This window comes from Myotis nattereri (assembly GCF_964212035.1).
Source record: "Myotis nattereri genome assembly, chromosome: X".
Lineage (NCBI taxonomy): Eukaryota > Metazoa > Chordata > Mammalia > Chiroptera > Vespertilionidae > Myotis > Myotis nattereri.
Genome location: NC_138078.1, coordinates 139,822,585 through 139,838,527, shown reverse-complemented (window position 1 = coordinate 139,838,527; position 15,943 = coordinate 139,822,585). Strand labels below are relative to the sequence as shown.

The window sequence follows — 15,943 nt, the reverse complement described above, 5'->3', positions numbered from 1 at the left end:
CTTCAGATTCCTCTTCTTTGTTTGGGGTTTGGAGGTGCCCAGATGAGGCCCAGTTGTGAAGCAATGCAAGCTGCTGTGGGGCCTTGGGCCTTCTTTTGGAAGTTCTGGGTCTCTGACCCAGTTGCAGTTTGTTTGGTAATTTTTAGATTGCAAAGGCGAGCCCTTTCATATGCAAAAGCCTCTGTGCACAGCTTGGGTTGGGCAGGGTGTCAGGGAATCAACAGGGCAGAGAAAACAGCTATGGCAGATCCTCAGTCCTGCCCTAAGAGGTCCTGGGTCTCAGTGTCCCATGGTAATCGCTGCTAGCACCTCTGAGAGAAAGCCGCCCTCGAGTTCCTACTGATGCCAGACAGTCCAGTTACTCCCCATATGAGTCTGGGTCCCCAGAGACTCGCCCGGAACTGGAGTTCAGAGCAGTCAGGAGCTTGAGACTCCCTCCCGATTGAAAAAGACAACCGCGTCCTCAGTTGCCAGCCCTTTCCGTGTGCGCCTCCGTACCTCTGCACTTTATTTCCGCACCTCCTCTGAGTCTCAGTGTGTTTTTCTCTTTCCTTCTAGTTGTAGAATTTCCACTCAGCCAGCCTTCCTGTGGTTCTGGATGATGTCCGTTTTGTCTTTTAGTTGTATTTTTGAAGTGGTTGTGCGAGGCAGCAATTTCTGATGTTTACCTATACCGCCATCTTGATTTCTCCTATGTCTGTATCATCTTAATCATAGTTCCCTTATAATATGTTTGATTATTCTGTTATTAAGTTATTGGAGAGGGTTTAATTTAGTTATATGTTATTAGCATATCAGCTGACTCTCGCTCATGACCATTTCCTTAGGCATTTGTTGTTGTGTATTGTGATCTGATTTTCAGAAAGCATTTATTTGTAGTCATGTCCCTCCACAGTGTTTTTGTATTTGCTTTTGCAAGTCAATCTAAAGGTATCCCCATCTTTAGACCAATTTTATGTTAATGTTTCTGCTTAAAAGCCCCAAATCAGGCAGATAGTATACATTTAATATGAATCCCATATAAGATTAGGCCTCAGGTTGTTAAATCTCAGTAGAAATGCTTCTTCTAAACCCTTCTTCATTCATAATTCATGCTTTGATAGACATGTTTTCTTTCTGAATTTTCATTTTGGAGACTGGTTTTGTCTAGTTCATTTTATGTAATTAACCTTTTTGCTGAAGTTGAGTCCTTCAGGATCTTGGTTTTATGTAGCAGTCTAATTCTAACATTTTACCTGGCACAGTCCTGATTTATACCTGTTGTACTGGTATAATTGTTGATAAAACATCCTATCACTCTCAAAAGTGTTCCAGTTTAGACAATAAAGTATGTAATATCCTAATCCTTAAGCAGGAATATGCTGGGTATGCTAGAGGAAGAGAAAAGCCAGATTAGGTAATCTGTAGACGGAAGAATGGTTAAAAATGAACTCAGACTTATTTTCCTTAGCATAATATAATCAAGGCCCATCCATATTACCCCAAATGGCAAAATTTCATCTTTTCTTATGGGTAAGTAGTATTCCATTTGGTGAGGGGCCACAATGCAATATACAGTTCATGTATCATAGAAATGAACACTTGAAACTTATAAAATCTTATTAACCAACTAGAGGCCCAGTGTACGGATTCGTGCACCGGTGGAGTCCCTCTGCCTGACCTGTGTGGATTGGGCCAAAACCAGCTCTCTGACATCCCCCAAAGGGTCCCAGATTGCAAGAGGGCGGTTGTTGGGTGATGCACCTCGGAATTGGGCTCCGTCCTCTCTGGTTCCAGGTGCATCACCGGAGAACTACAGCTGCCAAGTCACTGCAGCTCGGCAGCTTCTACATTGAGCATCTGCCCCCTGGTGGTCAATGCCTGTCATAGCTACCGGTTGGAGTGTTTGCCCCCTGGTGGTCAGTGCACATCATAGCTACCAGCCAGTCAGCCGGTCTGCAGGTCACTTAGACTTTTATATATATAGATGTCACCCCAATAAATTTAACTAAAAAAGAAAATTAAGTAAAATCTCAGACATTTCATGTAGCAGAATTTTCAATGACATATCTCCTAGGACAAGGGAAAAAATAAACAAATGGGACTACATCAAACTAAAAAGCTTCTGCACAACAAAATAAACTATCACCAAAATGAAAAGGGAATCCACAGTATGAGAGAACATATTTTCCAATGATAAATCGGATAAGGGGTTAATTTCCAAAATATGTAAAGAAATCATACAACTCAAAAAAGGAATACAAACAATACAATTAAAAAATGGGCAAGGAACTTGAATAGACACTTCTCCAATGAGGACACACAGGTAGCCAACAGACACATGAAAAAATGCTCAATGTCACTAATCATCCCAGAGATGCTAATTAAAATGGCAATGAAGTATCACCTCACACATGCCAGAATGGCTGCCATCTATAAATCCACAAACAACAAATGCTGGTGAGGATGTGGAGAAAAGGGAACCCTTGTGCACTGCTAGTGAGAATGCAGACTGGTGCAGTGACTTTGGAAAATGGTATGGAGTTTCCTCAAAAAATTAAAAATGGAACTCCCATTTGACCCAGCCATCCCATTTCTGGGGATATATCTTAACACATTGTTTGCGGGTAGTTTTTATTGCGTGCTAACAGGTGGCACGGGCCAGTTTTGGTATTTTTTTGTGCAAATGGCAACGTTCAGTAAAATTACGATAACTTTAATTTACGTATTTATACGTCACCCGCATTCTAACGCTAGTCTATAAAAAATGTATTAATATGTGTCCCGCGCTCTACTATACTGGTAGAATGTATAAATATGTAAAACATATAAATACGTTTCCCGCATACAATGTGTTAAGAATCCCGAAACAGCAATCAGAAAAATATATGCACCCCTATATTCACAACAGCATTATTTACAATAGCTAAGATCTGGAAACAGCCCAAGAGCCCATTAGCAGATGAGTGGATAAAAAAGCTGTGGTACATTTACACCATGGAATACTATGCTGCTGTAAAATAGAGGAATCTCATACCCTTTGCATCAGCATGGCTGGAGCTAGAGACCATTATAGTGAAACTAGAGGCCCAATGCATGAAATTCATGCAAGGGGCTTGGCCCTTACAGCCGCAGTGGCTTGCCTCAGCCCTTGCAGCCCAGTTTCATCCAGAAGGTCATCTGAAAGGATGTCTGGAAGGTCATTTGGCTGTCTGGTCTAATTAGCATATTACACTTTTATTATTATAGATAGAGGCCTGGTGCACAAAAATTTGTGCACTCAGGGGGTAAGGGTGGGTCCCTCAGCCCGGCCTGTGCCCTCTCGCAGTCTGGGACCCCTCGGGGGATAATGACCTGTTGGCTGAGGCCTGCTCCCGGGTGGCAGAGGGCAGGCCCAATCCCTAGGTGCAGCCCCTGGTCGGACTTAGAGCAGGGCTGATTGGGGAGTTGGGGCGCCACCCCCTGTCATGCACAGAGCAGGGCAGATCGGGAGGTTGCGATGCCACCCTAGTCACGCTCAGGGTAAGGCCTATTGGGGGGTTGGGGCACCACCCCCTGTCACACTCAAGGCAGGGTCAATGGGGAGGTTGTGGCACCACCCCCTGTCACACACAGAGCAGAGTGGATCAGGGGTTGGGGAGCTGCCCCTTGTCACTCACAGAGCAGGGCCCATCAGGGTGATTGGGGCTCCGTACCCTGTCATGCACAGAGCAAGGCTGATCAGGGGTTTGGGGAGCTTCCCCCTGTCACTCACAGAGTAGGGCCAATAGGGGAGTTGGGGCACCTCCCCCTATCACACACACAGCAGGGCATATCAGGGGGTTGGGGTGCCGCACCCTGTCACACTCAGGGCAGGGCTGATGGGGAGGTTATGGCTCTACCCCGTCACACACAGAGCAGGGCCCGTGGTGAGGGCGGGTTGGTGCGCCGCACCCTGTCACACACAGAGCAGGGCCAGTCAGGGGGTTGGGGCGCCGCACCCTGTCAACACAGAGCGGCAGGGCGATCAGGGGGTTGGGGAGCTTCCCCTATCAGGCACAGAGCAGGGCTGATCAGGGGGTTGGGGCACCTTCCCCTGTCACGAACAGAGCAGGGTGGATAGGGAGGTTGTGGCCCCGCCCTCTGTCACACACAGAGCCGCAGGGCGATCAGGGGGTTTGGGCGCTGCCCCCTGTCACGCTGATCCCGGTGCTGGGAGGCATATTACCCTTTTACTATATAGGATAGAGGCCTGGTGCACGGGTGGGGGCCGGCTGGTTTGCCCTGAAAGGTGTCCTGGATCAGGGTGGGGGTCCCCACTGGGGTTCTTGGCCAGCCTGGATGAGGGGATGATGGCTGTTTGCAGCTGGTCACACACCCTTCAGGGTGGGGGTCCCCACTGGGGTGCCTGGCCAGTCTGGGTGAGGGGCTGGGGTCTGTTTTCAGGCTGGCAGGTGACTGAAGCTCCTACCGCTCCTTTATTTCTTTTTTTTTTATTCTGGGCCAGCTTTAGCTCTGAGGCTTGGCTCCAGCTCTTAGGCCTCCGCTGCTGAAAGCAGCTACCTGGTTTGTTTAGGTTCTATAATCGAAACACTGTTTCAACTCCAGCTCTGAGATCCTGGCTGGCTGAAAGCAGGTTTCTAGGGTTTTGTTTAGCTTCTATATTTGTAACAATGTTTCAAACTGCAAGCTCAAAGGCTGGCAGCAGTAGGCTGGGAACGTTGGAGTCCTCCGTCATTGAAGCAAGCAAGCCTCATGTTCGCTTCAAGCTGCCTGGCTGCTGGCCGCCATCTTGGCTGGCAGTTAATTTGCATATTGTCCTGATTAGCCAATGGAAAGGGTAGCGGAGTGACACCAATTTGCATGTTTATCTTTTATTAAATAGGACTAGAGGCCCGGTACACAAAAATTTGTGCACTTGGGGGGCAAGGGGGTCCCTCAGCCCGGCCTGTGCCCTCTCACAGTCTGGGACCCTTCGGGAGATATTGACTTGCTGGCTTAGGCCTGCTCCCGGGTGGCAGAGGGCAGGCCCAATCCCTAGGTGTAGCCCCTGGTCGGGCTCAGAGCATTGCTGATTGGTGATTTGGGGCACCGCCCCCTGTCATGCACAGAGCAGGGCAGATCGGGAGGTTGCGATGCCACCCTAGTCACGCTCAGGGTAGGGCCGATTGGGGGGTTGGGGCACCACCCCCTGTCACACTCAAGGCAGGGTTGATGGGGAGGTTGTGGCGCCACCCCCTGTCACGCACAGAGCAGGGCCAATCTGGGGGTTGGGGCACTGCCCCCTGTCACTCACAGAGCAGGGCGGATCAGGGAGTTGGGGCGCCACACCCTGTCACACTCAGGGCAGGGCCGTTGAGGAGGTTATGGCTCTACCCCGTCACACACAGAGCAGGGCCTGTGGGGGGAGGGGGGAGGGTTGGGGCGCTCCACCCTGTCACACACAGAGCAGGGCCGATCAGGGGGTTGAGGAGCTCCCCCCTTTCACTCACAGAGTAGGGCCAATAGGGGAGTTGGGGCACAGCCCGCTGTCACACACAGAGCAGGGCCGATCAGGGGGTTGGGGCGCCACACCCTGTCACACTCAGGGCAGGGCTGATGAGGAGGTTATTGCTCTACCCCGTCACACACAGATCAGGGCCTGTGGGGGGAGGGGGGAGGGTTGGGGCGCCGCACCCTGTCACACACAGAGCCATAGGGCGATCAAGGGGTTGGGGAGCTCCCCCCTATCAGGCACAGAGCAGGGATGATCAGGGGGTTGGGGCGCTTTCCCTGTCATGAACAGAGCAGAGGGAGGTTGTGGCCCCGCCCTCTGTCACACACAGAGCCACAGGGTGATCAGGGGGTCTGGGCACTGCCCCCTGTCACGCTGATCCCGGTGCCAGGAGGCATATTACCCTTTTACTATATAGGATAGAGGCCTGGTGCACGGGTGGGGGCCGGCTGGTTTGCCCTGAACGGTGTCCTGGATCAGGGTGGGGGTCTCCACTGGGGTGCCTGGCCAGCCTGGATGAGAGGATGATGACTGTTTGCAGCTGGTCACACACCCTTCAGGTGGGGGTCCCCACTGGGGTGCCTGGCCAGCCTGGATGAGGGGATGATGGCTGTTTGCAGCTGGTCACACACCCTTCAGGGTGGGGGTCCCCACTGGGGTGCCTGGCCAGTCTGGGTGAGGGGCTGAGGGCTATTTTCAGGCTGCGGGTGACTGAAGCTCCCAACTGCTCTTTTTTTCTTTTTTTTGGTATTCTGGGCCAGCTTTAGCTCTGAGGCTTGGCTCCAGCTCTCAGGCCTCCGCTGCTGAAAGCAGCTATCTGGTTTGTTTGGGTTCTATAATCGAAACACTGTTTCAACTCCAGCTCTTGAGATCCCGGCAGGCTGAAAGCAGGTTTCTGGGGTTTTGTTTAGCTTCTATATTTGTAACAATGTTTCAAACTGCAAGCTCAGAGGCCGGCAGCGGCATGCAGGGAACGTTGGAGTCCTCCGTCACTGAAGCAAGGAAGCCTCATGTTCACTTCAAGCTGCCTGGCTGCTGGCCGCCATCTTGGCTGGCAGTTAATTTGCATATTGTCCTAATTAGTCAATGGCAAGGGTAGCGGAGGTATGGCTAATTACCATGTTTCTCTTTTATTAGATAGGATAAGTGAAATAAGCCAGAGAAAGACAAATACCACATATGATCTCACTTATATGTGGAATCTAATGAACAAAATAAACTGATGAAAAAAAATAGTAACATAAGCATGGATACATGGAACACACTGACAGCTGTAAGAGGAGAAGGGGGTTGGGAAATGGGAAGAGATTAACTAAAGAACTTGTATGCATATCTGCATAGCACATGGACACAGACAGTAGTGTGATGAAGGCCTGGCTGGCGGAGGGAAGTGGGGAAATAGGGGACATCTGTAATACTGTCAACAATAAAAAAGAAGAAGAGCTCAGAGAGGAAGGTAAGGGCCAGTTTATTAAGTGCTTTCTAGATAAGGGAAGGATATTAGAATTTATTGCAGGTATTACTGGCGGCCATTAATGGATTTTAAGCAGCTTCTGGTTTTTTATTTTGCCTGGCTACCTAAAGGTGTCCCCCATGCCTTATGTACTTTAGTGGTTAGCCAAGGATTTGGACAGAGTTTGTACTGAGTTTGAGACATACCCTCTCAGTGGTTATCTTGCTTCCAGGGTCTCCCCCTGAATTTTCATCTCTTTGGCCAGCCTTAAGCAATCTCCTCTAAGATATTATGCCAATAAAATTTCTGTCAAACAATTACCATCCAGAACAGTTCTGTTATCGGTGATTTAGTGGAAGACTCCACTATTGTTTCTGTCTGAATTTTTTAAACATGAGGTCTTCCTCATATGTGTATAGTTAGTATAGTGGTTAGCTAGGATTTGGGGCAGAGTATATACCCAGATTTAGGGTACCATTCCTACTGTGGCTCTCTTCTAGGACTCTCACCCCTAAATTTTCAGATTATTTGCCACTTTGAGCCAGTAAGTCTGTGTTATCATAACATGTGAAGTTGAGGTTTGGAGGAACACCTTTAAGAAAGAGAAGCCACAAATGTAATTTTAATCCATTGCTATTGCCATCTTTCAATGGTACACTTTTCTCAAGTATTTTCCTGCTATTAGTCACTTTCCATTGCTTTAAAATAGTCTATCGTTCTATCTTTCTATGTATTTATTCAAATTTTATACTTGATAGTTATAATGATTTAGTCATTATAACTAAATGATTTAGCATCCAAATGATTTAGTCTGCTGTTACCAAAACATAGAACAGTTATTATTTTAGTTTGTGTTTATATTAACAGCAATTTTGAAAATTTTCATTTTTATTAGCCATTTTTATCCATTTCAGGAATTTTCTGTTCATGTCATTTACCCATTTTCTATTTGTTTGTTCCTTTTTAAGTTATCTGTAAGAGTTCCTTATTTATTAAATATATTAAGATATTAATTCATCAAACATTTTTACTTGAGGCTCAAATGAAATATGTTCTAAAATTTAAAGTTTTGTATTTGTGGTGATTATTATATTGGCCTTTCATGTTCATATGGGATCATTTAGTAGGAGCAGACAAGGTAAGGAATTTGTTCTTACTAGAGATGCCTCAACATGGTGAAGGGAGCTCTTGCCTTTTTATAAGACAAGATCTGTGGTTAGCTTTTATTATTTATTTATTTATTAAAAGTATATTTTTATTGATTTCAGAGAGGAAAGGGGGGAGAGAGAGAGAGAGAGAGAGAGAGAGAGAGAGAGAGAAAGAGAGACATGAATGATGAGAAGAGAATCATTGATCAGCTGCCTCTTGCACGCCCCCTACTGGGGATCAAGCCCACAACCCGGGTATGTGCCCTTGACCAGAATCAAACCCGGGACCCTTCAGTGCGCAGGCTGATGCGCTAACCACTGAGCAAACCAGCTCAGTGTGGTTAGCTTTTATGATGTGCAGAGCAGTATTGGCAGTGACTTTCCTAAGCAAAATCTTGTCAGATATATTATCTCTTACTTACTTACTGATCTCCATGGCATTATTTTTCAATCATAATCATTTGTTATACTCACCCTAACTAGTGTTAATAGGCTGCTGCAACTCTGCATCAGAGGAAATATTGCAAGGTAATTAATATTTGGTAAGGACACTGCGTCCTTACTAGAACTCTACTCAAACATTGTTCTCTCTCTTTTTTGTCCCTAGGAGTACACCATTGACGTATTTTTTCGACAGACATGGCATGATGAAAGACTGAAATTTGATGGACCGATGAAGGTCCTTCCACTGAACAATCTTCTGGCTAGTAAGATCTGGACCCCTGACACCTTCTTTCACAATGGGAAGAAATCGGTGGCCCATAACATGACCACACCTAACAAGTTGCTCAGACTGATAGACAATGGAACCCTCCTCTACACAATGAGGTCAGAAAGTGATATCCCTTTCTAAAATATACTTGTGGGTACGACTAGGTTTTAAAGCAGCATGTTTTAGGCTATCCATTGAAAATTCTTTCAAGTTTACAGATTTAAATGCACACATAGGTGTGTACTCTTAACACATTTGCAGATATACACACTAATGGACATATATATACTAGTATAGATACACATATAAATTGAGAGTTGGCCATATGAACATTATAAAAAACACAGAGATATATGTTCATGATGTATAAATGCTGCATACTCCAAGACACATGAGCACTAATATAATGCATATACATTATCAAGAACACTTAAATACACAGACTCACAGCCATATACATAGGCATGAACATTGTGACAGTCAGAATAGGCTAATTTTAACTGTAAAAACGAACTACTATGATGCAGGTTATGAGAGTCATGTGGGCTAATGATGGATATTTTCTGAAACATACAATGCTAATATATATATATGCAAAATTACAGCAGCATATGTTTAATGCCACATGGTCTTGGAACGCTGAGGAGTTTGATATAAGTGAAGTTTCCGAAGAACTTAAAACTATATCTTTTAAGCCAGCAGTCACCAACCTTTCAGACCTCATGGACCACCGGTTGGTGAATGCTGTTTTAAGCAATGTATAGTGAATCATCAGAAACATAAAATTGTGATGGTTTTTGTGCTTTGGGGGATTGTGATGGTTTTTATGCTTTGGGAGTAGAAAAGTATGATATACAGGGTTAGGCAAAAGAAGCTTTACAGTTGTTTGTATGGAAAATAACTACAAACTAAGTCATTGTTTGTATCTATATATATAAAAGCCTAAGTGACCGACCAAACGACCAAACAACCAGTCACTATGGTGCACACTGACCATCAGGAGACAGACGCTCAATGCAGAAGCTTCCCCCTGGTGGTCAGTGCACTCCCACAGCTAACCTCCAGCGGCCAGTCAACCTCCCCCTGGCAGGCCAGCCCCATTGGCCCAGATCAGGGTGGCCGGCCAACCTCCCATTACCCCTCCCACTGCTGGACAACCTCCCATGGCTCCTCCCCATGCCCCCAATTGGCCCCAATTGCTGGCCTGGCCAACGGACCCCACCCATGCACGAATTCGTGCACCAGGCCTCTAGTCAATCTATATTTATAAAAGCCTAAGTGGCCGAACAACCGAACAAACGAATGACCAAACAACTGGTTGAGTGGTCGCTATGATGTGCACTGACCACCAAGGGTCAGACACTCAATGCAGGAGCTGCCCCCTGGTGGTCAGTGCACTCCCACATCCAACCTCCTGAGGCCCCTCCCCCCAGCCAGCTGAGCCCAATGGCCCTGATCGGCCCTGATCACTGGCCAGGCTGAGGGACCTCACCCATGCACAAATTCATGCACCGGGGCTCTAGTAGATAATAATACAAGAATAACCTCCGTATTTTGTGTACTCTCAACTTTAAACATACTTTTGCCTAACCCTATATCTTTTATTTATTTTTTAAAATCTTTATTGCTGAAAATATTACATATGTCCTCCTTTTTCCCCCTTTGACATCTTCTAGCCTGCCCCCACCTCAGGCTCCCTTTGGATCCTACTCTTCTGCCTGCCAATTCTGGGTTCCTGTTAGGTACTTAGGTGCTAATCATTGTCAGACACTGTCCTTTTGCTTTCTGAATCCTGCTGGAAGCTCCAAGCAATCCACAGTTTGTGTCTGTATCCACAGGCCTTGGCTGCAAGCAGGAGGGGCCAATCTGCTCTCTAATGTAGGTTTGTTAGCATCATGGGGCCCAGGTCTGGGTCAGCAACTTCCCTTGGTTCTTTGGGCTCCACCTCTGCCCGCCTTTGCCTGCTAGCCAGCTTTCAATCTTTTTTATTTTTTATTTTTTATTTTTTTTATTGCTTAAAGTATTACAAAGGGTATTACATATGTGTCCATTTTATCCCCCCTCCCTAGACAGTCCCCTAGCCTCCCCTATCCCCCAGTGTCTTATGTCCATTGGTTATGCTTATATGCATGCATACAAGTCCTTTAGTTGATCTCTTACCCCTGCCCTCCAACCCTCCCCGGCCTTCCCGCTGCAGTTTGATAATCTGTTTGAGGCAGCTCTGCCTCTGTATCTATTATTGTTCAAAAGTTTATAATGGTCTCTATTATCCATGAATGAGTGAGATCATGTGGTATTTTTCCTTCATTGAGTGGCTTATTTCACTTAGCATAATGCTCAATCTTAATCATTCAATAGTCTGTTTCTGAAAGGGCTTTAGGTGGGGAGGTGCTGTTTAGCTTTCAGGGAATATGGTGGGTGTGTTTCCCTGTCCCAGAGCTACTCTTCCATGAGTTGCCCAAAATAGAACTCTGCCCTTGGCTTGGCAAAGAGAATCAGCTGGAAAGAGTTTTTATCAGTTCTCCTGTGTGGGGAAAATATCAGTTTGGTTCCCAGGATATTGGGGCAGACCCCCTCTGCCCTTGTCCTGTCACTGAGGGCTCCTTGAGACTGTTCAAACCCATAAGCTTGGCCTCTGCTTTTGTTTCCTCTGAAAAGCTCAAAATGCAGGGTGTGGCATGCAGGGATCATGCAGGTGGGGCAGGCTGTGTTGACTAGAGTGGGTCTTTTTTCTTTTCCCACCATGAAACTACTGGGAGCAGCTAGCTCCTTTCATGAAAAATGGCCGTTTTGGTTTGGGGGCCTACAACCAAATGCCCCTGGCTGCTGTTTTGCCAAATCGCCCCATAATGCTTCCCACTGCAGTCTCCTTAGGTACCACAAGTCCGCACTTCCCTCCCTGCACAAAAGCCTGGGTGTAGCTGCAAATGAAAACTCCTGGGTTCTGGGGGGATGGAGATGTGGAATTACAAAGAAGACTGAGGATGCTTATTGAGAAAGGCAGAAGATGAAGTTGAATAAAGGATTAGCCACCTGAAGATAGAGTTGGATGAATGGGAAGAAGATGACCAGTGGGCCCTTCATTTTAGTCTGAATTGGACAAGTTTAGGAAGATAGGAGTCTATGCAGAATGACCTTGTGCTTATTCTAAAGTACAGAGTAGAGGAGGTACAGAAGTTTAGAAACATGATGAAGCCATTGGTTCCCTTACACAGTATATGCTTCACCTTGGACCCAGGACAATGGGTCCAGAGGGAGACCTAAGTTCAAGACTGAAAATAAATGCTTGGCTCTATTTGTGAAACCACGATTTATTCATCTGGTGACTTTTTATAAGATACAAATTACCTGTTTTCTCATTCAGGTAACAATGTAGCTGCTACCTTCTTGCAGACACATAAAAATCACGAATTGGATAAGGTCTGAAGAACACTTAGAATTTTTCAGAAAGTGTTTGTTACTCTATCACATTACTGTTATTATTTTTGATCCTCAGAAATTATATCTGGATTCCACGAAAAAACTAAAGAATGATAGTTTGTTAGAAAAATTTTACCAAGGATTGCATGGCTGTGTAACTAGGGCAGTTGAGAATGAAGCTTTGTCTTGTCTCATCTTGAGACCTCAAGACAACCATAAAAATGCAGGCCAAAGCTCATTACCTGCTGCTTACTTCAGCAGCACACATACTAAAATTGGAATGATATAGAAAAATGAACAGAGCCCAGATCAAAGTGATGCACATGTTTATGAATTTTCCATTTTATCAGATATGAATATATAGGGAACTGCATTTCTATTAATGACATTTTATTTATTGATGAAGCTATGGATATATATGTTCATTGCATTTTTCTTTATACCTATGGTATATGAATGTTGCATAATATATAACAGTAAAACAGTTCCAGTGATTATTTTAGTATGAGGTATAAGTACTCATTAAATTTAACTAGATTTTATCCCATTGAATTGAATCATTCATTCAACCCATTTATGAGTGCTTATCATGTTTGTGGATTTGGGAATAAGTGCTGATCTATAGAGATAAATAAGACACATGTCATGCTTTTAATGACTTACAGTCCAATGGTTAAAGCAGATATGTGCAGAGATAGCTGCACAATAATATAAAAGTCCTTAAACAGAGAGAGGTGCAAAATGTGTTAGAATTACAGTGCAAGAACATCTAACATCATGTGGCGGCATCAAGGGAAGTTGTAGAAAGGAGGCAATGCTTATTCTATATCTTGAATCTTGAAGAAAGTGTAGGTATAGGGTAAGGTACAGAAGGGTATTCTAGGCAGAGGAAATAGCATACACAAAGGCAGGTATTCATGAATTGACACAATTCATCATAAAACTAGGAACACAGTGATGAGCAAGAATAGATGAGGTCTCTGCCCTCGCTTATATTTTATTGGGGAAAACAAATAAATCATGACAGTAAAGTAGAATAAGTGTTATGATTGAGGAAGCACAGAGTAGTATGGGAGCATCTAGAAGGAACAATAAAGTGAGTCTATGGAGAATAGCCACAATGAATTCCAGAGGAATTCACTTTTAAACTGAGACTAAGAAGAAATGAAGAGTTAGAGTAAAAGATAGGAAAAAAATGTTTCATAGAGAATAAGGTGGGGAGAGAGAGGGAGATAAAGAAGGAGGGAGGGAGGGAGGAAAGGAGGGAGGGAGGGAGAGAGAGAGAGACAGAGAGAGAGAGAGAGAGAGAGAGAGAGAGAGAGAGAGATGAAGGCCAGAGGAATGAGGGAGGAGGTGGTAATAATACATTATAGAAACTAAAGGAAATTCAGTGTGACTGGACCACAGAGTAAAGTGCAGAGAAGTGGCCTGGGTTGAAGAAGGGGTGCTTATGAGCTATTTTGGCATAAAAATTATAGGGATCCATTATTAAAAGAGTTTATTACAAAGGAATGATACAAACAGATTTGCATTTTAGATAGATCACTCTGGGAGCAGTGTGGCAGGTAGATTAGAGGAAAGCAAGGATGAAGATGAGGTGCCTAGTTTTATGAGCTGCAATACTCTAATAATAATATTAATAAAAATTACTGTGTACTAGAGAGCTACTATTGCCAGTCACTTTATTAAAACAACTCTGATCTTCACAAAAACTATTCAAAATAAGTATTATTTCTATTGAATTGATCCAGAAAGTAAAGCTTAAAATTAATAATGACTTATGCAAGATGATGCAGTTATTAAGCAAATTAAGGACTGTCTGGCTTAAAACTACTGCTTTTTCCACTAAATAAGGTTTTTTTAAAAAATATATTTTTATTGATTTCAGAGAGGAAGGGAGAGAGAGACATAGAAACATCAATGATGAGAGAGAATCATTGATAGGCTGCCTCCTGCATTCCGCCTACTGGGGATTGAGCCCGAAACCTGGGCATGTGCCCTTGACCAGAATTGAACCCGGGACCCTTCAGGCCACAGGCTGATGCTCTATCCACTGAGCCAAACCAGCTAGGGCTAAGTAACATTTGTTTTTAAATATGGATCGATTATATCTTCAAAAGGTAGTATTGGTGGTATTTAGTGCCTGATTGGAAGTTGATGGGGGTCAGGATTTTGTATGAGTGCTTCCTATAAGTAAATGAGTTCCCTAGGATAATGGAAATACTAAAGGTTAGGAAAAACGATAATCCAAGTGTTAACATTTTCATTGAATGTGGATGAATAAATAAGCTTTTGGAAAATAACAGTGAGAAGGCAGTATATTGGGAAATACAGCCCAATGGAATACCTTTTTGGAAACATTTCTGCATGACAGATGAGGGATAATAGTTTGGAAGTGATACAACATGTTTATCCTGTAGTTACAGGGAGACATTATTGTTTTTTTTTTAAAGTGAGAAACATGATCAGATCATTCATGTTATAGTTCAAATATGACAGATTCAGAATATATATTCTGTAGTAAGACTATGCCTGGACCTTCCTCTGTAAAATGGGGTGAATCAAAACAATACTTGCCTCACAAGGCAGTTGTGGGGAGTGAATACAATAAGCCATGTCAGTTGCTTGACATATGTCCTGGAACATGTCCACCTTGTAGAAGTGTTTATGTTAATGTCTTCACTTTTATAATTACTTAGACACAATGGGGTTTTGTAAAATTGAATACATTGCACAGAGTGTCTTCTATGTATTAGGATACACAATATTAGGGTCCTATACTTAATGTAGAATTAAAGAAAATAAACATTCATTTCTCCATCTTGCATCATCAAGAAGAAAGTGGTATTTTTCTGAACCAATTAAGAGGCTTGCTGTCAAATTCAGACCTTCATGCCTTCCTTTATTCTTTGATTATATGAGTGAGTCAGTTTTGCTTATATACATGGGGATTTCCAAGAAAAATATTTTGAAAGATAAATTGTGCATGATGCCGGGACTTCAAATGTTAACAGAAAATCTCTTATCTTCCTACTTTAGATGTAAATGGCTTGTCCTTGTGTCTTCATTATAGAGACTACCTATGGAATGGACAGGGACCAGGGAAAGCATTTAGGTCACATTGTTAGTTGTATATGATTTAATGTAATCAAAACAACCAAGCATTGATAGCTTTATTGCACATGTTCCTTTTTTTTTGTAATGATTTTAGGAGATTCCACTTATAGTTCCTTATTCATTTAGCTCGCAACTAACTCACAGAAGTGGTTCATACTTAGTGAACCTCAATCTAATGAACAGAACTAAGAGCATAGATGATAAAGTGGCTCATTTTGGACTCTGAGAAAGCTTATAATGAGGTGAGAATCAAGTAATAGTACAAGTCCTCAGTCAATTACAAATTATTCTATGCACTCCACATGGTGATATTAACCCCTATCTTCTAAAAGCTCATATGTTGCAGAAAAGATAGGACACATTATTCACTGTACTACTGTATAAGGAATAATAGAAGTTTCACAAACAGCCAACAGTGAAGTGCTGTGAGCTAAAAATTACACGTTTCATCATGATTTGGAGGCCTGGGCCCCTATATGGGAGAGCATCACAGGGGAACTGATATTTGAGTTGGAGGGATGGAAGAAAGAATGTATTCCCAACAGGTCCTCACACATTTGTTTCATTTTTGCCAGCTGCAAGAGGAAATTGGGGTCTTGAACCAACAAGAATTTCTTTTATTCTCAAAGGCAAGATGCTGA

At 43.9% G+C, this 15,943-nt stretch overlaps 1 protein-coding gene across 1 annotated transcript in view; it reads left to right on the top strand.

Moving 5' to 3' along the window:
- Positions 1 to 15,943, top strand: part of LOC308512102 (gamma-aminobutyric acid receptor subunit alpha-3) — a 239,523-nt gene that overhangs the window by 118,441 nt on the left and 105,139 nt on the right. Inside the window, exon 5 of the mRNA XM_081081909.1 lies at positions 8,661 to 8,881. Coding sequence (XP_080938035.1) covers positions 8,661 to 8,881 — 221 coding nt within the window. The remainder of the gene's footprint in view (positions 1 to 8,660; positions 8,882 to 15,943) is intronic.